Source organism: Pelodiscus sinensis, chromosome 8 (assembly GCF_049634645.1).
Source record: "Pelodiscus sinensis isolate JC-2024 chromosome 8, ASM4963464v1, whole genome shotgun sequence".
Lineage (NCBI taxonomy): Eukaryota > Metazoa > Chordata > Testudines > Trionychidae > Pelodiscus > Pelodiscus sinensis.
Genome location: NC_134718.1, coordinates 6,959,476 through 6,983,059, shown reverse-complemented (window position 1 = coordinate 6,983,059; position 23,584 = coordinate 6,959,476). Strand labels below are relative to the sequence as shown.

The 23,584-nt window shown below is 58.5% G+C and overlaps 1 protein-coding gene across 3 annotated transcripts in view; it reads right to left on the bottom strand.

Moving 5' to 3' along the window:
• The window catches only part of ADAM8 (ADAM metallopeptidase domain 8), a 62,291-nt gene that overhangs the window by 3,099 nt on the left and 35,608 nt on the right, over nt 1-23,584 (bottom strand). For all 3 annotated transcript variants that reach the window (XM_075934687.1, XM_075934686.1, XM_075934688.1), the window contains exons 8-22: nt 23,089-23,157; nt 21,810-21,979; nt 21,001-21,082; nt 18,310-18,458; nt 17,926-18,103; nt 15,612-15,701; nt 13,887-14,082; nt 13,203-13,290; nt 8,645-8,828; nt 8,407-8,484; nt 7,052-7,136; nt 6,285-6,399; nt 5,046-5,232; nt 3,911-3,973; nt 245-313 (exon numbers count right to left, since the gene is read on the bottom strand). In XM_075934687.1, the coding sequence (XP_075790802.1) occupies nt 245-313; nt 3,911-3,973; nt 5,046-5,232; nt 6,285-6,399; nt 7,052-7,136; nt 8,407-8,484; nt 8,645-8,828; nt 13,203-13,290; nt 13,887-14,082; nt 15,612-15,701; nt 17,926-18,103; nt 18,310-18,458; nt 21,001-21,082; nt 21,810-21,979; nt 23,089-23,157 (1,803 nt within the window). The remainder of the gene's footprint in view (nt 1-244; nt 314-3,910; nt 3,974-5,045; nt 5,233-6,284; nt 6,400-7,051; nt 7,137-8,406; nt 8,485-8,644; nt 8,829-13,202; nt 13,291-13,886; nt 14,083-15,611; nt 15,702-17,925; nt 18,104-18,309; nt 18,459-21,000; nt 21,083-21,809; nt 21,980-23,088; nt 23,158-23,584) is intronic.

Here is a 23,584-nt window from a genome sequence, read left to right as displayed (position 1 = left end):
ACCCCTGAGCCCCACCCCTGGAGGAGCAGTGGGGGGGGCGATCGCAGCCTGGAGCACTGCAAGGCGGCCTGGCAGGAGGCGAGGGCGCTGGGGGGTGGGGAGGAAGCCTGGCTGAGGAAGGCTTCAGGCAGGGAGGTGCCACCCTGGGCAGGCCCGAGGCACCTGCTGTCCAGCGCCACCCTCCAGTGGGCATGGGGGGTGCTGCCATTCGGGTCCCCCTCCCCTGCGTGAGGAGCAGCGTTACCTCGCCAGGCGCCGCTCGGGGCTTCGCAGGGACCAGAGGGGGAGGTGCCACGCTGGCTCTCACTCCAACCTAAGGCAAAGGCAGAGAACAGAAAGCCGGGCTCAGATCACGCCGTCGTGGGTCAGTGAAAACACTGGGGCTCCAGTCAGCCCGGGGCCCGCTGCACACGGCAGCCGGTGCCGGGTGTGGGGGGGGGCGCAGTGACGGGCGTGCCCCTCGGCCGGCCCGTGGCCGTGACACGCGAGGGCGGGAGTGGAAGGGCAGCGCGTGTGAGCACCTTTCCAGCGTGTCACATGCGCTTGGGGCAGCCCAGCATGGCGCTCCCGGTGCTGCATCTAGCCCGGGCCTGCTCCAACCCTTCCTCTGCGGGCTCCTGCCAAGGGCACAAAGGCCCATCTGGCTACAACCTGCCCATCCAGGCCTCAGCCTGTCCTCCCACAGGGCTCCTGCCCCAGCTGCAGGGCCCTGCTCCCCGCGATTCTTTGGGCCCCTGGTGCTGTGCCCGGAGGCAGCAGCTGTGCCCTGGGAGCTGCTCGTGACAGGGTCTGGCTAGCGCTGGTCACGGCCCGGGAGCCAGGCAGCGGGAGAGGTGGGGTATAAGGGTGTCCTGAATTGCACTTCATGCAGCCTTGCCCGGTAGGAAGCTGCCTGCCTGGGCGGGGATTCCCTGGGCTTTGGAATGGCTCATTCATCGTGTTGCCACCGGGCCCAGGAGATAGTTCCCCAAAGCCGCTCAATCACCTGGAGCTGGAGGCAAGACGCAAAGTGCATCTCTAGCCTGGGAAACTGGAGAAGTGGCCCGAAATACACAGGGTGACGTTCCATAAGGACAAATGGGAACCCTCAGTTCACACATGCACCATGGGAAGTGGCTGTCTGGGAAGAATCACCGTGGAAAGGGATCGAGGGGTCAAGGTGGACCACACGCTACAGGTGAGCCAACAGGGTGACACTGCTGCGAAAAAGCAAACAGCATTCTGGGATGCATGAGCAGGAGAGCTGTGAGCAAGACATAAGTCCTAACTCTCTACTCTGTGCTGACTGGGTCTCAAGCGGAGAACTGGGTCCAGGTTCTTGGTGCCACAGTCCAGGAAAGATGTGGACAAATGGAAGAAAGAAGAGCAAGGGAAATGATGAAAGAGCCAGAAAACATGAGCTATGAGGGAAGACGGGGGAAATGGATTTGTTTAGTGCAGAGACAGTGAAGAGGGGACATGGGAGCCGTTTTCAAGGTGCTACACGGAGGAGGGAGAAAAAGTGTTCTTAGCTTCTGAGGATAGGACAAGAAACAACGGGCTTAAACTGCAGCCAAGGCCCTTTCGGTTGAACATTAGGAGAAAGCTCCCTGTCAGGGTGGTTAAGCACTGGAATAAACAGCCTCGGGAAGTTGTGGATTTTCCAACACTGGAGATTTTTGAAGCAGATTAGACAGACCCGTCAGGGCCGGTCTAGATAATACTTCATCCTGCCATCCTCTCCTGGTCCTTTCCAGTCCTCTGATTGATTCTACGATAGCTGGGTGTTCGCCTGGGTGGGGGCTGATCCAGGGACCAGGCCCATCCAGTACTGTCCCAAAATGAGATGTTGACAGAGGAGGTTTTGGAACAAATTGATAAAGAGGTTTTGGAACAAATTGATAAAGAGTATTAAGTCCCCAGAGCCAGAGGTGACAAGAATGCGGAAAGAACTTCTATGAAACGACAGAACTACTATGTGCTATTTGTAACCTAGCGCATAAATTAGCCTCTGCATTTGATGCCTGGAGGAGACCTAATGTAATGACCATTTTTTTAAAAAGCTCCAGAAGCGATCCTGTCAATTACAGGCCAGTAAGCCTAATCTGGCAAACGGGTTGCAACTCCAGTAAAGAGCAGAATGATCAGACACAAGGTAAAAACGATTTGCTGGGACGGAGTCAACACACGTTTTAAAAAGCGAAATGTCTCCCCAATCTATTAGATATTTTGAGGGGAAACAACAAACGTGAACCAGGATGATCCAGTAGATATAGGCTACGACTAAACTACGATCCTCATGTGGAAGAGCAAATGCAAATGGAGCACTCATTTGCATATGTCGCACTCTCATTTGCATTTCCTCTTCCTTTCCCTTTTGAGCAACAGGTTTTTGCGCAAAAAAGCGCTGTGCGGACGGCGCCTTTTTGCGCAAAAACCCCCTTTTGCGCAAGAGCCGTTCTTCCTCATTTTTTGCTCTTCCTCAAGAGGATCGTAGTTTAGACGTCGCCATAGTGTACTTGGACTGCCAGAAAGCCCTTAACAATATCCCTCATTAAAGGCTCTTAAGCAGAGTAAGTTGTTCTAGGATAAGAGGGAAGATCCTCCCATGGATCGATAACCGGTTAAAAGACAGGAAACAAAGCTAGGAAACAGCTTCAGTACGAGAGATTAGTTTAGAAAAGAGATGAGTGAGGTGGGCTATGTAGAGTTCTATACACTCATACAGGATGTGAAGAAAGTGAATAAGAAAGTGTTATTTACCGCTTCCCGTAACACAAGGAATGACCAGGGAGCAGGTTTAAAACACACACAAGGAAGTACTTCTTCCCACCCCACACTGACAGACTGTGGAACTCCTCGCCAGGGGATGCCTGCGAAGGCCAAAGTATAGCTGGGCTTAAAAACAATGAGATCCATTCATGGATGATTGGCCTCACAATGGCTATTAGCCAGCACGGTGCGGAGTGTAGCCCCCGTAGCCTCTGACTGCCAGAGGGTGGGAGCGGATGACAGGGAATGGATCACTAAGTTATTGCCCGGTTTAGTCCTTTCTCTCTCGCATCTGGCATCGGCCACCTTTGGAAGACAGGCTACGGGGCTTGCTGGGGCTACGGGGAAGAGGAGTACAAGGGGAGTGCTCCGTCATTCGTAGTCTTTCTCTCCAAGTTCTTCCTCACCCTAGATCTAAGGGCAAGGCAGAAATTTCTGAGGGACACGTAACTCGGCAAGGCAGAAAATTCAGTCAGAATGGCTGCCCAGGCAGTCTCCTGGCAAGAAAGGCAGCGTCCAAGGGAGGCGAGGCTTGCCAGCAGAGAGGGTGAGGAACAAGGCTAAGCCTCTCCACGGCTCAGCTAAAAGAATCTAAACTAAAGCGATCTACAACTGAACGAGGCGCTGGGAGGGAATCACACGAGAGCTCCCGCTCAGGCTGAGGCGGCTGAGGAGGCTCTGAGGGCGGGTCGCTCGTGCGGCTCTAGAGTCTCGGAGTCAGGCCTGAGGCAGGGCGCACAGAGACACCGAACAGCTCGGCTCCGAGGCCCACAGGCTGCCGGCCCACCCGAAGCGCAGCACCCACAGGGACACGGCTCGACAGACTGCCGTGTTCTCCGGTTAGGGCAGCCTCCAAGAGTCCATGCCGCAATCCAGGCATGTCCACTCGGCTCCCTCCAGCACGGCGTCCCTTCACCGTGGAGCACAGGCCGTGCTCCGCCCCAGATGGGAGGGCAGGAGCGGGGCGCAGTCTGCCCAGGGCCCCACAGCGGCGACTCCCGGCCCCTGGATTCATTGCGCTCAGCTCGGCTGCACCGAGGGGTGTTCGGCAGACTCCTGCTGAGAGGGCAGCGGTGACAGCCTCAGGCACTGGACAGCACAGGGGCCACAGAGCCACAGCGGTTCCCAGGAAGAAGGCTGGCCCAGGCCGGTGACGTACCTGCTCCGGTTTGGCTGGGCGCGCTAGGGCGCTCCGACTGGCGCTGCTGGCCACCGCGGGAGGCTGAGAAGGGACACAGAGAAATTATTGGCTTCCCATCCCTGAGGAGGTGAGCAGGACCCAAAGCGACCCAGCGGCGTCCTACCCCAGGAGGCACATCCCCCGCTCCCATGCCCCAAATGGAGAGGGGCTTGCCCCAACTGGCCATGACCCATGCCCACCGAAGGGAGACACCCTCCCCGTCCTGCCAGGGCCCAGCCCAGCCTGCCCTGAGCGAGGGGAGGGGCCGACCCCACACGCCCAGCTACTCAGGCCGAGGAGCCGCCAGCCCAGGGCAGGGCAGGGCCCCTCGAACCCAGCTGCTCCTCTGCCTGGGCTCCAGCGGCTTGAAGCCCCTAATGGCCAATGCAGCCAAGAGAACAGCCCTACCAGCGGGTAGCCATGGTAACCACCCTTTGGGGCCGAGCACGATCCACACACGGGGCTCTCCTGGGGGCAGTTAGTGAGGGGATCTGCCCCTCCACACCTCAAATCTGGGTCTGCCCCGGTGGGGCTCTCACAGCTCCAGGCTCCCGCATGGAGCGTGTGCTATGGGGCCTCTGCCCGGCAGCCAGCCCCTCTGATGTGGCGGAAGATCCCCCGTACGGCCCCATTCCCCGCGTTTTAACTGGACTCGGGGGGACGGGGAGAGTCCTGGGGAAGCCCAGGCACAGCTACAGCCTGGGATGCAGGGGGATAAGAGGGTCAAGCTACGGGACCATCCCTCCACTCCAAGGACTGTCCCGACCCTGGGCATCTGGCTCCACTGAGGGGCGCTGATGACACCCGGCTGCCCAGCAGTAGCAGAAAGCACCACCGGGAGAAGCTGCAGCTCTTAGGGCCAGGCCTGCCTCCCTCAGCCCATCCCTATGCTCAGATTCACACCAGGCTGGGTTCGTTCCCCGCTCCCGCTGGAGAGGGCAACGGGCTCCGAACCGTGTCTCTGGTGTGATCGTCGGGGTGACAGGCAGCCGCCCGACTCCCCTTTCCACAGCAGCATTGCAGGGACGCCGTCACCAGGAGCCCAGCATCCCCCACGAAAACACTCCAGCCAGGGAGCTGCCCTCCTGCTCCCTCGGCTGCCGGCCCCACGTACCTCAGGGGGCGGCCGGCTGGGAGCCAGGGGCACGGACCTGGGGCTCGTGAGGTCTGAGGTGGTGGCGATCAGGTTTGGGCTGCCGATGTCACAGCTCTGCAGCTCGGGCCTCACGCTCCTGCTGTGGCTGCTGCCCTCTTGAAACAAGGGGTTGGAGAGCCCCGCCGCGGTGTTGGTCACAATCCGCCTGGAACACACAGCAACAGCTGAACGTGGCCCCCACGGCTCGGCGGCAGCGAGGCACAGAACAGCCCAGGGCTCACCAGGCCCTGCTGCCTTAGTAACGTGCCACGTGGGCCTGTAGCTTTCCCCAAGGGGCTTTGGGCGGGGGTTTCTCAGCCCCGGGGCGGGGCGTAGAGTGAGCCCCGGCTCCCCTCTCTGGGACATGACGCACAGAGGGGCTCTCGCCTCAGAGAAGCTGCTGCCCCTTCCCTCAGGTTCCAGCGAGGGGCGTCACCCCCCGGCCCAGGCGTCAAGCTGAGCAGCAGACACCTCTCCGCCCAGCGCCCTCAATATTCCCCTGCCGCCTAGAGAGGACAGGGACCGGGCCCTGCCAGCACCAGGGCCTTGCAGCTCCTTGTTCGACAGGACCACGAGGCTCAGCAGGGAGACGCCCGGCCAGGCCCATCAGAAGCTCCTGCTATCCAACAAGGGGTGGACAGGACTTGGGCCCAAGCGGCTCCTCCCGAGCAGGCCGCTCAGAGCAGGCAGCGGATGAAGGGGGTGCAGGAAGGGAGAGCCTGGAGCGGCTGGTGAGGAGGGGTCTGGCGCCAGTGGGTGGAGGGTCCGTTTTTCAGGGATTCGGGGCACACCGCTTCCCACGCCTGACACCGCTCAGACCCCTTGTAACTGCAGCTCCCGTGCTGCGGCCAGACAGCCGCTTCTGTGGGCAGCGGGCTGGGCTGGTCAGGGCGGGTCACAGTGACAAAAACCACCGAGGCAAACTGACCCCCTCGGTGGATGGGCAAGTGTGGAGGAGCCAAGGGGGAACGAACTCCTCTCCCCCACGGGCCATCGGGGAGGGGCAAGCAGGGGACGCCTGCCTCTCAGCACAGACTCTGACAAGCACCCGGATATCGGGAGCCAAGCAGAAGTGCTAGTGGGGGGGGGGGGAAGGGAGACAGGCGCGGGGGCTGCAGTCTGTCCACCCAGCTGTCTCATCTGCCTGTCGCTTGCGCCCCGCCGCAGTCTGGCTGTCGCGTGTCCTAGGGGACGCTGGGCAGGGAAGAGCCGCCTTACCCTTTCTGGAAGTATTTCCTTCCATTGCCTTTGTAGAACACGACGCCTCCGATGACCAGCACGGCTCCCAGGACCATCATGGCCACCACAGCTGCCACGATCACACTGCTCCCACCTGTCGAGACCCAGAGGGAGGGTCAGGGCGGGCGGTGTTCCCCTCCCCCTGGCGTGGCGACTCTCGGCAGGGGTTGGTTTGGTCCCTCTCTGCCTTGTGTAGGAAACTCTGGACGTACCCAGAATTCAGTCACCCAGCTCAGCCCACGGTGAGCAGGGCAGGGCCAGACTGCCCCTGGCTTTCCAGGGCTTTGGCCGATCTGAGCTGCTCCTGAAAGGAGTGTGTTGCCCAGTCTCTCAAACATCACAGTCAGGACCTTGCTGCTGCCTGTTTCCTCCCACAGATCCATCCCAAGCCCTGCCCTCATGGCCCTTAAACAAAAGGCCGTATTTCTTCATGCAATGCACAGTTAACCTGTGGAACTCCTTGCCAGAGGATGTTGTGAAGGCCAAGGCTATAACAGGATTCAAAAAAGAGCTAGATAAACTCATGGGGGATAGGTTAGCCTGTTAGCCAGGATGGGTAGGGATGGTGTCGATAGCCTCTGTTGGTCAGAAGCTGGGAATGGATGACAGGCGGGATCACTTGATTCCTTGTGCTGTTCATTCCCTCTGGGCACACCTGGCATTGGCCACTGCCAGAAAACAGGACCCTGGGCTAGCCGGACCTTTGGTCTGACCCCGTCTGGCCGTTCTCCTAGTGAGCACTGTACCTGGCACAATCTCCGACAGCTTCCGCTCGCAGTAGGGCGCGGCCCAGCCGGGCTCACAGTGGCACTCCCGCTTGTGGTTGCAGACCTGAAATCCAATCCGGCAGGTCAGGGACCCGGCCGCAGCGCTGCTCCTCTGACGGAGCGTTGCAAAGGGAAGGCCTGGACTCAATCCTGCGGCCTCTACCCCGGTCACCCTCCTGTCGGCTTCAGCACCACATTGGCTTTACCGAGCAGGCATGCGGCCCTGGGCCCCTCGCAGCTGCTGCACATTTGCCCTGGACTCAGGAGCACGACTGGTGAGTTCTCATGAACACACTGACGCTGGCAACTGGCTCTGGGCGACTCCGGCCCGGGAATCGGCCCCACAGTGTCTGTTTGCGGTGCAACAGGGTGCCACGCTGCTGTGCCCCCTTTGTCGCGCTCAGCACCAGCCCCCGCCTGGGACAGACCGAGCACCCGCGAGCAGCTCACAGCTGGCCCACCCGGGCCGGGCCTCCCGCGCTCCCTGCTGCTGGAGGAGACGATGTTCTGCCGAGCTCGGTCCCCCCCATCCTGGGCCAAACTGCTCCCCGGCCCAAAGTGCCCGGTGAATGGCAGGGCAGCACTCCACGGGAATCTGGGCCGATCCGGAGCAGCCACGCTGAGAGAAGCCACGTGCCGTGGGGGTTCTGGTGGGGACGTGGGGCCTGTGATCACACGGAGCCCACACAGCCCGGGCACAGGTGGCTTGGGGCTGCACGCCCCGAGGGAGGGGAGTGGCCAGACGTAGTAAATGCACCTTGGGGGCCACGGGTGACTGGTGGTGGTGTTCAGGAGGTGCCCGCCCTCCCCGCCAACATTTCAATCGCTAAATGGCGTGGCCCCACCCGCCTCCTGCCTTCACCCCCCTCCGGGCGCCTCGGGAACACGGCAAGTCGCTGGCTGAAAGGCAGCCCATCACGGGAGCAGGCAGCAGTACCCGGGTGTCGACGCCCTGCACTCCGGCCAAGCGCGGGACGTGTGGGGCTGCAGGACAGGGAGGGCAGCTCTGAGGTCAGACCCAGAATGGGGTGTGGCCAGGGGGAGAAGAAGTGCTGAGAAGCCAGGGGAGACCCCGCAGGGCTTGGGGCACATGTCACAGACACATGGGGTCCGTGGGCAAAGCCCCGTGAGGAACAACGCTTAGCACCTTCCACCCGCGCCTCCCAGCTCTCCACGGCACCGTCTGCGCTCCGATTCCCCAGAGGAGCAATCTGCGGCACAGTCGCTCCTGTACAGTCGGAGGACACCCAGTGGATCGTGGCCGTGCTGGCCCCTTGGTGGGTGCTGGGTAAACCAAAGGAGGGGCGAGCGTCCTTTCCCCGGCCTGAACCTACCCCGTGGCCGTTGCACTTTGCAGAGCAGTTTTTGGCACCGTAAATCAGGAGGTCCTGGCAGCGCCCGGCATAGCAGACCTGGAAGGCGAAGGCAGAAAGCTTTCAGCACCGTGTGCACTGGCACCCTGCCCCGCGGCTGCTTTCCAAACGCAGGCCTCTCCCTCCCCACCAGCAGCCCCCGGGGCACCCCCCCTGCTCCCCGCAACCCAGCGAGCGAGGACGTGGGCGGGGCGCTCACCATTTCCTCCCCGCACTTGGTGCCCGTCGGCACCAGCACAAGGCTCGCCACCGTGTCGCTTTCTTCCTTGTCCGTGAGCACCGCTTTGCAGGTCACGCCCCCGAACGACAGGGAGTGGAAGCCGCCCCCGCCGACCGGGCTCCTGCTCCCGCTCAGGCAATGCAGCGTGCCGCACTTGACGTCCCTGCGGGCAGAGTGAGAGGTGGGGTCTCAGCTCGGCTTCGTCTGGCACGGCCCCGAAGCCTCCCCCCAGCCAGCGCCCCTGTGGACCAGCTCCTCTGCCTTTTGCAGCTCTGCATCGCAGAGGGGAGCTCACCCGCAACCCAGCGAGTGACGGGCGTGAGCAGGCCCAGCTCAGCAGCTCCTGGACCGAGATCACCATCTCCTGTGGCACATCGCACCAAAGAGCTGCCTCGGCTCAGCAGGGCTGCATTTCCCTACGCTGGGGCTCCCCTTCCCTCTCTCCTCCTGGCAGGAAGATTATCTCCGGTGTTTCCTCCCGGGCTCTGGCGATAAGCCCACAGGGAACGCAGAACCCATCTCCAGCCCTTTCATGAACACGGGGTCTCCTCCACTCCCCTTACAGAGCCTGGCAGATTGCCACACAAAACTGCAGGCATGCGGAGGAGACGCCCTGCCTCCCTGCCAGGTCCAGTCGCTTAGAGCCACTGTCCGCCGGGTGGTCCTTGGCAGTGGGACGGAGCCCTTTCTGTGGCTGCCCGTACCACCAGGGAGTTGGGAGCAGGGTGGGAGAACAAAAATTCCACTCCCATAAGCAGGCAGGAAATTTCTCTTCTCTGTTCTCTTCAGGGTTGGCGCACACGCCGCTGGAGTCTGCCCTGCCACGCCGGCCGGTTCTGGGATGGCTTCCTGAATCAGGAGGCAAGGTACCCAGAAGCCAGTGTGGAGGGTCCTGGAGACCTCCTCATCTGGAAGCTATTGGCCACTCTTTGCTACAGCCGGCGCATCAGTGGAGGCGGAGAGAGAGGAGTGAGTAGGATCATGAGGCGATGCCTGTTGGAACCGTTGGTACCTGCAGACCTGGAGCTCCCTTTTCTTCTCCGTGCTCTGACAGGCACAGCGAGCAGTACGACCTCGAGAAGATGCCGGCAGTAAGGCTCACAATACGAGACGCGGGATTGGGTGGGTAGAGGGGATCCCAAGGGAATTGCTACCAGTGGTTCCTGACGGAGTCGTACCAAAACCAGCGAGCAGGACTCCTTGAGTATCTGTCAGGGCTGTCTCCATGGAGATACTGGAAGGGCTCATCTCCGCCTCATCCAACTCTAAAAACTGCGCCACTGGTAGCAGTGGAGTTGTATTAGGCCACTCCTGACAGGTGTGGAGACAAGACACCAACACAGACTCCTTCTCTGGAGTGATAACACCCCTCAGGAGGGCCAGGCCAGAGGGAAGCAGAGATTGTCCATGTGCTTCAAGTCTTCACACGCCCTGATGTCTGAGGGATGCCGGCAGTCCAGCCCCATGGAGCCGGTGTGTCCATGGCAGCGGGGTGGTGCTCGAACGGACGAGGGAGTACGGACACTGAGTCTGGCCCAGCGCTTGTGGACGGAGCCGGTGAACGTCGGTCCCCACGATTTGGTAGCAAGGTGGCCGACAGCACTGGCGGATCTTTCTTTTCAATTGCTTTGTCATCCAATGTGCATCCAAGTGTTTAGCACGGCGAGTTCCTCAGGTTCCAGGCGTGAAGCTTCACTTGTCCTGGACAGGCTTGGGGAGAGAGCACGTCTCTTATGGATGGTCCTCAACGGGATCTATCCTGATGTCCAATAGAGAACCTCCTACCTTCCTGGGGAGCCCTGGACGAAGAGTCTTTGATCTTCAGCGGTGGAGGCTCTGTTCCTAGACATGTGCTTGTAGGGGCGCTGCTAGTTAGTACAGCACGTGTAGGCCAATGGACACAGCCTGGAAGAGTGTCCATACTCAGGGGCATATGCATACCCACGCAGGGAATACACATAGGCACCCTCTCTCTTAGAAGCTACTGCTGTCCTATCCTCAAGGTGGAAAAGACTCTGGCAGACGCAGCTCTTACAGGCTCATCTCGCTGCTGACTCATGGCACAGATGTTAGCAGAAATACTAGCTAGCCGGCTGCAGTCCACGCCCTTGGTTTAAATAATCTCTCATCAAACGGGGTTGCCTAAAGACAGAGAACGTTAAACAAGACTCCTTGGAATCATCCATAACGCCAGATCCAAGAGAGATCCATTTCTCTTGTTACCGTTTGACGCAGAGCAAGAATTTAGCGTGGACATGTTCCATCGTTCCTAGAACTAGGAGGAGGCTGGTAACCAGATATCGCAAATGGGTAACGCCCCTGAAGCTTCCTAATGGAAATCATCACACAAAAGGAAATGAAGAACTAATCTCTCATCTGCGATTAGCAGCTGGGCTGACAGCCTCCCTGGCAAAAAGAAAAACAGCGGAATCCCGGAGTGGTTCAAACAATATGAAAGTTTGTTATGGAAAAACGAGCCTGCCGGTTATATAATCACTATCCAGACAAAGGACCGTCCCCTGCGAAAGAACCAGCGCACCTGCCCAGTTGTTTTTATGGTTTTTCATGAACGTTTGATAGCCAAGCCTGGTCTGCCACGTATGTGCGATCCGACCCCTCACTGAACTGAAGAGAACGGCTGGAAATGATGCGGCTTGGACAGTGGGGAGGCGCTCGCTGTGTAAGATGGGAACCCCTGTTACATGCAGAGAGCCACCACTCACATTACCGCACAGTGTTTCTGGACGCCCCGCTGTCACGGTGACTGCGCTGCCGAAGCTATTTGCATAGCGAGGGGGGGGGGTGAACCTGGTGAAACCTCCTAGAGAAAGACGTGGTTTGATATTTTGAAAAGTGCCCGTGTCACTGAAAGGGAGGGGCTGCAGCAGGGGCCCCTCACAATGGCCTGGACCTCCAGCGTGGAAGCACCACCTCTTCCCTGTGGCCATGTCCTCCCTGCGGACCAGCTCACGACTCTCTCAGCCCCATGAGCTCCCTTCCCATTGGAGCAGCTCACAATGGCTCCGCCTCCACCCCACAGAGCTCCCTCCCCCTTGGGCCCAGCTCACTGCGCTACCACACACACACACACACACACACACACACACACACACACACAGCACTGGGTGCTCACACACACACACACACACGACACTGGGTGCTCACACACACACACACACAGCACTGGGTGCTCACACACACACACAACACCTGGCGTGCTCACACACACACGGCACTGGGTGCTCTCACATATACACACACACATGACACCGGGCGCTCTCACACACACAGCAATGGGTGTTCACACACATGGCACTGGGTGCTCACACACACACACACACACACACACACACACACACAGAGCACCGGGCGCTCTCACACACAGCAATGGGTGTTCACACACACGGCACTGGGTGCTCACACACACGGCAGTGGATGCTCACACACACACGACACCGGGCGCTCTCACACACACACGGCACGGTGCTCTCTCTCTCTCTCTCACACACACACACACACACACACACACACACACACACACACACACACACGTCACCAGGAGCTCTCTCTTTCTCTGTCACACACACAACACCAGGCGCGCTCACACACACACGGCACTGGGTGCTCACTCACACACACACGCACACACCACACCGGGTGCTCTCACACACACACACGGCACCGGGTGCTCTCACACACACACACACACACACAAAACACCGGGCGCGCTCACACACACACGGCACCGGGCGCGCTTACACACACACGGCACTGGGCGCGCTTACACACACACGGCACTGGGTGCTCACACACACACACACACACACACACACACACACACACGGCACCGGGCGCGCTCACACACACACGGCACCGGGCGCGCTTACACACACACGGCACTGGGTGCTCACACACACACCCGGCACTGGGTGCGCTTACACACACACGGCACTGGGTGCTCACACACACACACCCAGCACTGGGTGCGCTTACACACACACGGCACTGGGTGCTCACACACACACACCCAGCACTGGGTGCGCTTACACACACACGGCACTGGGTGCTCACACACACACACCCAGCACTGGGTGCGCTTACACACACACGGCACTGGGTGCTCACACACACACACCCAGCACTGGGTGCGCTTACACACACACGGCACTGGGTGCTCACTCTCACACACACACGACACCGGGCGCACTCACACACACATGGCACTGGGTGCTCACACACACACGGCACTGGGTGCTCACACACACACACCCAGCACTGGGTGCGCTTACACACACACGGCACTGGGTGCTCACACACACACACCCAGCACTGGGTGCGCTTACACACACACGGCACTGGGTGCTCACTCTCACACACACACGGCACCGGACGCGCTTACACACACACACGGCACCGGGCGCGCTCACACACACATGGCACTGGGTGCTCACACACACACGGCACTGGGTGCTCACACACACACGGCACTGGGTGCTCACACACCCCCCCCCCAGCACTGGGTGCTGCAGTTCCTTACTTTGGGCTGCAGGGCCTTTTCCCGTTCTCTGTCAGGCACTTCTGGCGGCTATTGTACTCAAAGCAGATATCAGGGGCCACCTGTGCCTCTGTGGGGACACAGAAGAGCGGACGTTGGTGTTTCCCCAAGGCGCGCTAACCGGTGCCTGTGCGAGTGGCACGCGGTCGCCTCTGCCCGCCTTTCCCCCAGGCCAGGCACCCCCCGCCCCCTGGCATCTCCTAGCCCTCATCACCCCTCCTGTCAGGAACTGATGATAAAACAATGCCCATCCTGGCGCCTGCCAGCCAAGATCCCAAAGCGCTGCGTAAACATTAAGGCCAATATTTTCAGGAGCAGCCTCAGATATCAGGGGCCCGACTTAAGGTACCTCAAAGCCCCCCAATTTGGCGGCCAGAGTGGTTGATTTAGCTTCGCCCGTCCCGCCTGCCCTGCACACAGGGAGGTGGGGAAACAGAGTCACAGAGCGGCCAAGGCCAAGCTTGTCGGCGTGGCCCCCTAAGCTCCTATCCTGCAGTTCAGAGTGCCTGCCCCTGCCCTGGCTTCGCTGGGTTACAGCAGCCTCCCTGCCAGGTGCCAGGAAAACAGAGGGGATGAGACTTGGGCTCTCAGTCTCCGTGCTGCAGGCTCAGCCGTGGCTGCCGACTGCCTGGCCTTCACTCTCCCCCGCGCCGAGAGCCCCGTTACCTGCGCCCCAGAGGGTGCGGCAGTGCTCGCTGTGCGAGGGGCACACCCCGTTGTAGCAGTAGCCGGTCCCAAACTGGCACGGCACCCCATTCTCCTGGAAGACGTCCTCCGGGCACTCCGCGGAAAGGCCGGTGCAGTGCTCAGGCAGATCGCAGCTGTTCTTACTGGCACGGCACAAGGCGCCAGCAGCCTTCACCTGGGCAAACACAAGCACAGGCCCCAAGGAAGGGGAGGGGGTCAGCGAGCGACTGTCCGTCAGGCGGCAGCCTTGCTGTACGCCCTCCCTGCGTGGTGCAGGCCGCTTGGAGCACTGGCATGTGCTTCCGTGCGGGGTCTGACCCTTAGCCGGGAACTGCTGGGAAGGCAGCGTAACTTTGAGAGGTGGCCCTGGGTGAGCCCTCTGGGACCAGGAGAGTGGAAACCCGCAGACATTCACCCGCTTGGCCTGGGACCCTTCCTCGGTGACTCGTCCCCGACCGTAACGATTTGTACAACGTGGCATGGAGGAAAGGGAGTCGCGCTCGCTTCTGGCGGTACGGCCAGACAGGCGCATTATGATCGTCCAGGACAACAGGAATAGCCTCCTGTCTCAGGCAGAAGATGCCTCGGACTCTGCGATTCTGTAAAGGCTACACATGAAGGGGGCCCTGCCAGCTTCCTCCATCAGCTGTTCCAGTGGTGAATTACCCTCCCTATTTCTAGCCTGAACGTGACTCGTTTCAGCTTCCAGGCCCTGGATCTCGCTCTGCCTTGACCTGCCAAGTTAAAGAGCCCTTTGCAAAAGCCCTCCCCCAAGGTAGGCACTGGCCGACGGAGATCAAGTCCCGGCTCGTGTGGTCGGTGAGGATAGCACTGGGGGAGGCAAGCCCCCGCCCCCACCGGAACCAAGCCGTCTCCCTGCCCCCCAAGGGGAGGTGGGGCAGCACGCAGCACGCCCCCTCCCACCACGGGGACGGGGGGAGGATGGGCATGTGTGTCCCAGCCTCCCCAGCCTGGATCACGGGGAGGGTGGGTGCTGGGGGCAGCCATACTCTGCCCCAGGATGCTTACAGCAGGCGTTCTGGGGGCTGAGCGGGGCATGGCCAGGCTGGCGGTTTGGGAAGGCAGAGCCTCTCCCTCCTAGGCTACCAGATGCCCATGTCACTGCTTAACCTGTCCTTGGGTAAATAAATGGAGCTTCCCAACTCTTTCTTTGGCAGGCAGGCTGTGTGGCTCTTTTCTGAACCTTTTCAATGGTGGAGCCCCCCTTCTGAACCGTGCACGCCAGAGCGGGTTGCAGGTTCCAGTCTCGTTAGCGCCATACGCAGAGACAACCCCCCCCACTGCTGCCCAGTCCTCCCCCGCTTATCCAGCCGAGGCTCACGTTCGCCCCCGAGCGCGTGTCCACTCAGCAGGCACTACACCTAGCGCAGGGAGACACGCGCAGGCTAGCTCTGTTCAAGCCAGTGTGCTAAAAACAGCAGCAGGGCCGTCGTGGCTCAGGCTGGAGGCGGGAGTGTTCCACGGTGGCCAGCCCGAGAGCCAGACGTGAGTGTCGGGCTTGCTGTGACTCTCCCTTGGGGAGGAAATTGGTGACCAGAGAGCCAGGCTATGTCCCGTTACTGCGCTCCGGCGCTGGGCACGTTAGCAGGGTGGGGAACTGGCCGCGTTTCATTCCTCTGGGCCCTTCTCCCTCGTCGCCCATCAGCCAGGCTAGCCCCCGGCAGCTCCTGAGACGGATTTTACCTTGCACTGGTGGCAGCATTCGCCCTGCGCGCAGTCGGCGCCGTCGTTCAGTCGGCAGCTGGTGGCGTTGCAGCAGGGATCCCGGCATTCCTAACAAACAAACGCAGCACACACGGGCTGGAGAGGGGAGCAGCGAGTCCCGCTTGGGCTGGAGAGCCTCCTCGAACCAGCCTCTCTGCAACGTCATCACGGGAGACCTCCTGAAAAAGGGCTTGACGCGTCCCCGGCTGTGTGGCTCCACAGGGGGGATGCAGGCAGAAACCCACACAGGAATCTGTTACTAGGACTGGACTATGGACGTCGTTACAATCATACGTCGCTCTTCTCTAGCCTGCCTCATCTGTGGGTCTCAACACACCGCAGGGAGACACGGGCAATAGCAGGGGAGCAGCTGTGCCTGATAAACAGCAGGATAACATCCTTCAGTGAGCGCCAGGAGAGCAAAACACCTCTCTATTGATCCTTGGGAGACTGCGCTGCTCTGTTCCTCTGGCTGCCCTTCAGGCAGGGAGGGGAAAGCCTGAGCATTACCAATGGGCTACTCTGGACTGTTTTGCTGAACTGACGAGTTCACACATCTAAAGCCAAACCTGGACACAAGACGACCAATTCAGCGCCAGGAGGAAGGTGTGAAACGCCACCTCTTCTACACCGCTAGACAGGGAGGGGAGGGCTTCGGCAGCATGGAGGGCAGCGTGCCAAACCTCTGCCCGCTGGCGGGAAGGAAGGGTGCCTTCAGAAGGACGTGAGTCACAGGGGAGAAAGAGAAGCCGGGCAGGGTCGGGAGCGGGTTTTGCCGTCACTGCTCCTCAGCCAAATTCCCGGCACTAATCAGAAAGTTACCACAGATCTGCAGAAGCGCTGGGTGGCTGCTGAAAACAGGCTGCTTGAGCGGGACGTGTCAGAGGAAACGTCTCCCTTACCAGATTGCGCAGCACAAGGTCTTACAACAGAGCCCGTGCACTGGCGGGAATGGACGGACTGCCGAGCTCATCGGAAGAGTTATTTTTATTATACGGAAAAAAACATTTGCAAGAGGGCTTGGCCTCAGTGGGGGCAGGTGGCAGGACGGGAGCAGTGGTCTCAGGGGGCAATGGGGGAGGTCTAGGCTGGTTATTAGGAAGAGCTATTTCCCGAGGAGGGTGGGGAAGCGCTGGGATGGGTTCCCTAGGGAGGGGGTGGAATCTCCGTCCTAGAGGTGTTTAAGTCCTGGCTGGACAAAGCCCTGGCTGGGATGATGGAGTTGGGGTTGGTCCTGCCTTGGGCAGGGGGCTGGACTTGATGCCTCCTGAGGTCTCTGCCCACCCTGGGGTTCTGTGGTTCTGTGATAATATTGCAACTCCTGGCCAGGGCCTGGGACTGGCAGGGGAGCAGGCCTTTACTCCAGCCAGCCTAGGTGTAGCGGTAGCCATGGCGATTCAACGTGCTGCCCTCGGCGCGGCTCACAGCCAATAGGTGGCGGGGGCAGCATGCGGGGCCGTGGGGCTGTTCCTCACTAGGGGTGCGTCTAGACTACCACCGCGTTCTGTCGACGGTAAATCGAAAGAACCCGGCGGTTTTGCTGATGGCGGTAAACCTCATTCTACGAGGAAGAACGCCTTTTTCCGAAAGTCATCTTTTGAAAAAAGGCGCTATTTCATGAAAACAGGGCTTTTCCGAACGAGAACATCTAGACTCTCTTCCGAAAAAGCGAGCCGCTTTTTCAAAAAATCTTCTTGTTCTCTAGACGCTCTTTTTCAAAAGAGGCTTTTCGAAAGATACTTTCAGAAAAGCCTCTTTCAAAAGAGGCTTGCCGTCTAGACGTAGCCTAGGTGTATTTGCAGTGCCTGGCACACTGTGACGCCGATCTTGGCGGAGGCCTTCGGACACTGCTGTAATATGCCCAGTAAGAATCGTGCGCTCGGCCTCACCCGGAAAGCCTCACACACAATGAGGGAGGCCAGATTTGCCACGTCTGACTCTGGATCAAACAGAAGATACCCTTTTTTATTAAAAAAATAAATACAAAATCTCTGGTTTCTCTGGCCCTCTGTACTCAGCACAATGAAGCAAAACCCAGGGACACCACCCTGTGAAGCAAAACGTCTTTCACAAGCCACTTTTCGGCAGAAAGATGCGCAACCCCGAGGGGGAAGACAGGAAGGAAGCGGTATTCACCCAGCAACGGGGGCTCTGGAAAGCTGCTTGCAGCAGCAGCTCCGTGGTCAGCTCACCGTCCCAGCAGGGCGCTTGGGTTGCAGACGAAACCCACAATCCTGCTGCCACGTTTCCCTTCCCTCCTTTAAAGTCTCCCGATGGGCGGGGCTCAACCTACCTTGGGCGTCCCGCAGTCACACTGCTCCCCTCGCTCCACAAACTGGTTTCCACAGACAGGCACCCCGTACAGCTCCTCCGCCTTGGGGACGTTCAGCAAGCAGCTGGTCCGGGGATCGCTTAGAAACGTCTGCAGGTCGCTCCTGCTGCAGGTGCTGAAGAGCTTGGGGTAGATCATGCTGGAGGGAAGAGGAAGCGGGCATCACGGCAACCGACACGTGAAGGTCCCATGGGCCCGCCCCTTCGCCGCGAAACGTCTGTGGGAAATGGCCACGTGGACTCCAGGCCAGGAGTACCAGCTGAACGACTGCGGTCCTGGCCTCAGGTGTTCAGTGGGAACCTAAGATGTGCAGGGACCCCTGAAGCCCTGGGCCATTCTCCTTACCCAACGCTAGCCGCCATAACGCATCCTCCTTCGGTCTTCACGGCCGAGCAGCTGCAGCCACTGATATCTTCGTCGTGAGACATTCCCAGGTTGTGTCCCATCTCGTGAGCCACGGTGGATGCGGCTCCGACGGGATTCAAGCTGTGGTCCTGTGCAACAACAAGGAGGACGCAGGCTAGCACAGTGCTTCTTAAACTGTGTTCTGCTGGTGCGCCGCAAGGCAGTCGGAGAACACAGAATTCAAAATGGTCACCCTTAAAGGAGCAGGCAACTTTTTTTGGGGGGGCTCAATAACTTCCCCCGACCTTTTTTTCCCCAAAAACTTTCCCCCCAACCATTCCCCCCTCCTAACCTTTTTTTTTTTTCATTGCTTAACAAAAAATCCTTGGTGTTCCCCATAAAAAAAAATATTGTTTGGTGTTCCTCAGTCTTAAAAAGTTTAAGAAATACTGGGCTAGCGATAGTAACGGCTTCCACCCTATCTTTCTTAGGGTTTCTACCATGCCCATCACCACAGTTTCTTGCCTGCTTCCATGTCAAGACAAATTCAGGCTGCTAGGTAAGAGATTGAAGTCCAGGGCCTCCAAGCTACTGCAATGCTTCCAGTTCTGAATACAGGACCAGTTAGACAGGCAGACCTGCAGGGTTTCTATGAGAGGATGAGACAATGGTGGAGGGGGGAGGAATTTAGGATTATTAGAAACTGGGGAAGCCTTTGGGAAAGGAGGAGATGATGCGGGAAGGGTGGGCTCTAAACAAACCAAAATGGAACCAGACTATGGGCGTGTAGCATTCAAAAGGCCATAGAGGGATTTGCAAGCTAAGACCTGGGGAGAAACTGACAGGTGCTGAGAAACACTCAGTGCAGACAGAGGCCTCTCTTAGGGATTTTCTATATCCTGGTGAAGAGGAAGGGACTGACGTTTTTAAAGTAGAGACAGAAACTGAGGAGCAACAGTCAAACAGAAAAGAATCCCATTCAATTCCGTCAACATGCCGGCAGACAACTAAGTTCTGACAAATTGTGTAAGTGCTTGTATCCAGACACGAGAAGTCTACATACTAAGGTGGGTGAACGTGAGTGCCTGGTATTGAATGAGGATATTGGGATAACAGGTATCACAGAAACTTGGTGGAGGGATGAAAATCAATAGGACACAATAATGCAAGGGCATAAAATATACAGGAGTCTATTAGAAACGGAAGAAGTACGCGGAAAGGCAACAAAAATGATTGATGCTCTCGAACAGCTTCTATGTGAGGAGAAATGAAAAAGACTGGGATTTTTCAGCCTGGAAAAGAGGTGACTTTGGGAGGATATGAGTGAGGTGTGTAAAATGAAGAGCAGGATGAAGAAAGTGAATAAGGTAGTTTTATTTACCCCTTCACATGACACAAGAAGCAGGGTCACCTCATGAAATGAATAGGCAGCAGGTTTCAAACAAAGAGAAGGAAGTATTTCTTCTTCCCACCATGTACCAGCAACCTGTGGAACTCATTGCCAAGGGATGATGTGAGGGCCAAAGCATAACTGGGTTCAAAAACAAATTGGGTTTAAGTTAATGGAGGACTGGTCCATCAGGAGCTCTTAGCCAAGATGGTCAGAGATGCAATCTCATGATCGGGGTGTCCAGAAGTATCTCCTGCCAGAAGATGAGATTCAATGATGGGATGGTTAACTCGGGAATTGCCCTGTTCTGGTTACTCCCTCTGAAGCACCTTGCATCAGTCACTGTTAGAAGATGGGATCCAGGGCAAAGCGGATCCCTTTGGTCTAACCCAGTTTGGTCGTTCTTAGGTTTCCTCTTCAATCAAGTGCCACAGCTACTCTACTTGGCAAGAAAAGCCAAAGCAGACATCAGTTCTAGTAAACACAGAACACAACAGCACAGGCCCAATGGGAGATTTTATAACAATTTCAGCTCCCCAGGGCTGGCTTCTGGGGCTGGGGAGCAGTGTTCCTGCTGGGCTGCAGGGCTGCACAGCTTCACAGGAGATGAATCAGCCCCGCCCGGTCAGAAGCTCAGGGCTCCTTGCAAGAAGCTGAGTGATGGGCAGGACTGATGAGCCCCCTGTGAAGCTGTGCTGCCTTGCAGCTTAGCGGGAACGCTGCTGGGGAGGGGCAGAGAAGGGCGAAGGGGAACACCCAAAGAGCCTGATTTCACAAAGTCCCGGGCAGCTGATGGGGAAGAGGACAGACGGAGGCCTGGTGTGTCTGTAGCTGCTTTGTGGGCTCCTAGGACATTTGTACAGAGAGTCTGAGCCCCTTTGAACCTTCCATCCCAGGGAAAGCGCCAAGCTCCTTGGGCCAGTCGCCTGCCTGACATCTCCGTCCTTGTCCAGGGGGGTAACGGCAGCTCCTCTAGGAGCAAAGTCTGCGCAAACCAATGCTAGGTCACAGAGCACAATCGACGGTGCCATTTGGGCAGGATTTGGCCTTTCTGACCCTCCGGAGCCAGCACAGAGGTGCCTACAGATGGACAGAGCTGTAGATAGCTCCTCCCTGGCCGCATGAGTACACCACTCGCAGCCAGGACGGCCAAGCACAGAAAGCCCCCAGTGTGATGGGGAGCCCTGGATCCAAAGGAACAGGTCAGCCAGAAGCAGAGGGTGCTTGTCTGCCCTCAGCGCGGGGAGCCCACTTCCGTCCCTCGTCTAGTGGTTAGAAAGGAAGCGCTTATCAAGCCCCACCTGATTTACTCCTCCCGAGTCCCGGGTGCACATGGCGTACTTCTTGGCCAGCCCCACCGTCGTGCCTTGGAAGTCTATGCCTCTGCAGGAAGGCAAAATGCTCATAAAAGGACACGTGTCATCCACAATCAGTCCCGTGGCCTCGTGCCGCATTGTCACGTCCGTGGCCAAGGGTGGCGCAGTGTCCTCCAAATGCAATGCACCGCCTCAACGATAGCCCTGTCTACAGAGCACGCCCCATATCCCCGCTGGCCGGATCCTCCCCAGACAGCTACCCCAATGTCCCCACAGCTGCCCCCGTGAAGTATCCTCCAGGCTCTCCCTGGCACCTCCCAGCTACACCGGCAGCTCCCAGCAAACCAGGACCCGCACCAGCAGCATCTCCATTTCCGCCAACAGTTTGCAAGGGATCTAAATCCTCTTGCTCCGGGGTTGGCCCAAGACCCGACTGGTGGAGGCCAGGAAGGCATGTCCCTTGCGGGCAGGTTAGCCCAGAACTGGTGTCGTCACGGTTCTTGCCCCACCCTCTGATGCAGCTGGTAGCAACCCTGCCAGAGACAGGAAAGCCTGCACCACTCTCTGGCCAGTCCCGCCTTGCTAGCGCTGCCGCCGAGTTCACAGTGATAGCGTCTAAGGCCAGAAGGAGCCACCCAGTCGGAGCTGCTGTGTCACGTGCCACCAACCCCTCCCAGCATCCGCATGCTAAACCCACATCCGGGCATCCCTGCTGCAGCAGAGCCTGGCACTGTCTCAGCCCCAGCGTTGGGCTCCCTGCGCCAGCGGCTCTGGCTCCTATGGCAGAGACTTACGTGATCAGCTGGGCGTTGTCGTGCTTCTTCTTCTGTAACAGCTCAGTCTCTCGCCAGAGGAGAAAATTGTCCAGGGTGGTGTCTGGGTTGGGACTCACCGCGATCCTGTCCTTGTAACTCCAGACTTCCAGGCCCACCAAGGCCACGCGGATATTGAGAGTCTGGTAAAGCTGCGGCCGGGAGAAACTGTATGAGAGCTGGACTGCTTGCACTCAGTGCAATTCTGAACCCCCAGCCTCTACTGCGGCTCCCCGCTAGGCCAGGCTCTGCCTGTGGCCCCCACTGGGAAGCTCAGGAGAGCCCCGTCATACGCGTGCCGTTTCCCCGTTCTTCTCCAGCCACGCCAGCTGGCAATCCCACAGGCAGTGGGAAGGGCACTTGTGCTCACCCCTCCCAGACTAGTTTAGGGCTGGACAGTGGCAGGACGTGTGGGGCTATGGGGCGCTCAGCAGCAGCCTGACCAGGGATACGCCGCAGGCCAGCCCTTGTGAAATCAAAGGGTCAACACACATGCTGGAAGGCCATCACATCCTCATGGGCTCTCCTGGATCAGGGCCAGAGCGCTCAGGACCCTGCTGGATCAGACCTTGAGCTCCCTTGGGACTCACAGCGGCTCCCGCTCCCTCAGAGGTCGGGTCAGTGAGGGCTGAGAGCTCCTCGACACCACTCCAGGTGCGCTTTGGGAGCTGTGGCGGCCATTTTGGCCACGTGGGAGACCAGCCACTCTCCCTGAGCAGGGGTCACTTGGCTTGACACTGCCCAGGTTTGTGGGTCAGGGTGTCCCAGTGGACAGCCATTTGCTCCAGGCTTAGCGAGCCTCCTTGTCTAGCAAATGGAGAAGGTCAAAGTGCCTCTGCTCATTCCAGGGAGAGGCTGAGCTGGATGGGGGAAAGCAGAACTCCTCCGAGTGTCTGCTCTGCATTACAGGAGGTTGGGTCAGTGGGACCATCGGCCAGTGTTTATCATTTGTCCGCCTGGTTGGTCGCGGGGCAGGATAGAGCTGGGCCTCGTACTTTGCACAGGAAGACACTCCAGTCATCCCTAGCACCTGTTCTTATATAGGCAGAAAACACGAACAATGGTCCCTTGCCTAGGAAGCTGACCTCGTACTGTGACGGGTGCGTGGAACAAGATTCATTATTGCGAGCAAGCAACGGGACAAGTTCCGCCAGCCTTGCTCCACGGGAGTCCGTGGGAACAGTGCTGGCAGCTTTGCCCGAGCAAGAACTGCAGGACAGGCCTCCGTCCTCACTGCAGCCTGGGGATACCTCACTGTTACCTTGTCAACATGATTCACAATTTCCTTCATGCGATTCTGAATCGTCCGCATGTCTTTGGATTTCTTGTACTAAGGGGGGAAACAGAGAGATTGCCAATCAAGCTGCTGCAATGGGATGATAAACTGAATCGCTGTTCGGCCTCTAGGTGTGCCATGACAGCATACCTGACTTAAAAGCAACGAGCAGTCCTGTGACACCTTAAGAGACAGCCAAATATACGGCATCATGAGCTTTCCTGGGTAAACCCACTTCATCCGGTGAGCTGGAGTGGAAATTACAGACTCCAGAGTATATACAACAAACTGACATGGCTACCACGCTGAAACTTTTAAGTTCACAACAGCCATTCCTGGCAGGGTATTAAAGGGTCTTAGAATGAACACTTCTGGTGTACGTTCTCAAATATTGAGGTGTGAACAAACCCACAATGCGGGTCAGCTCAGACGAAAGCAGCTACACCCTAAGTACTATGGTGTAACGACATGGACCGGAGTG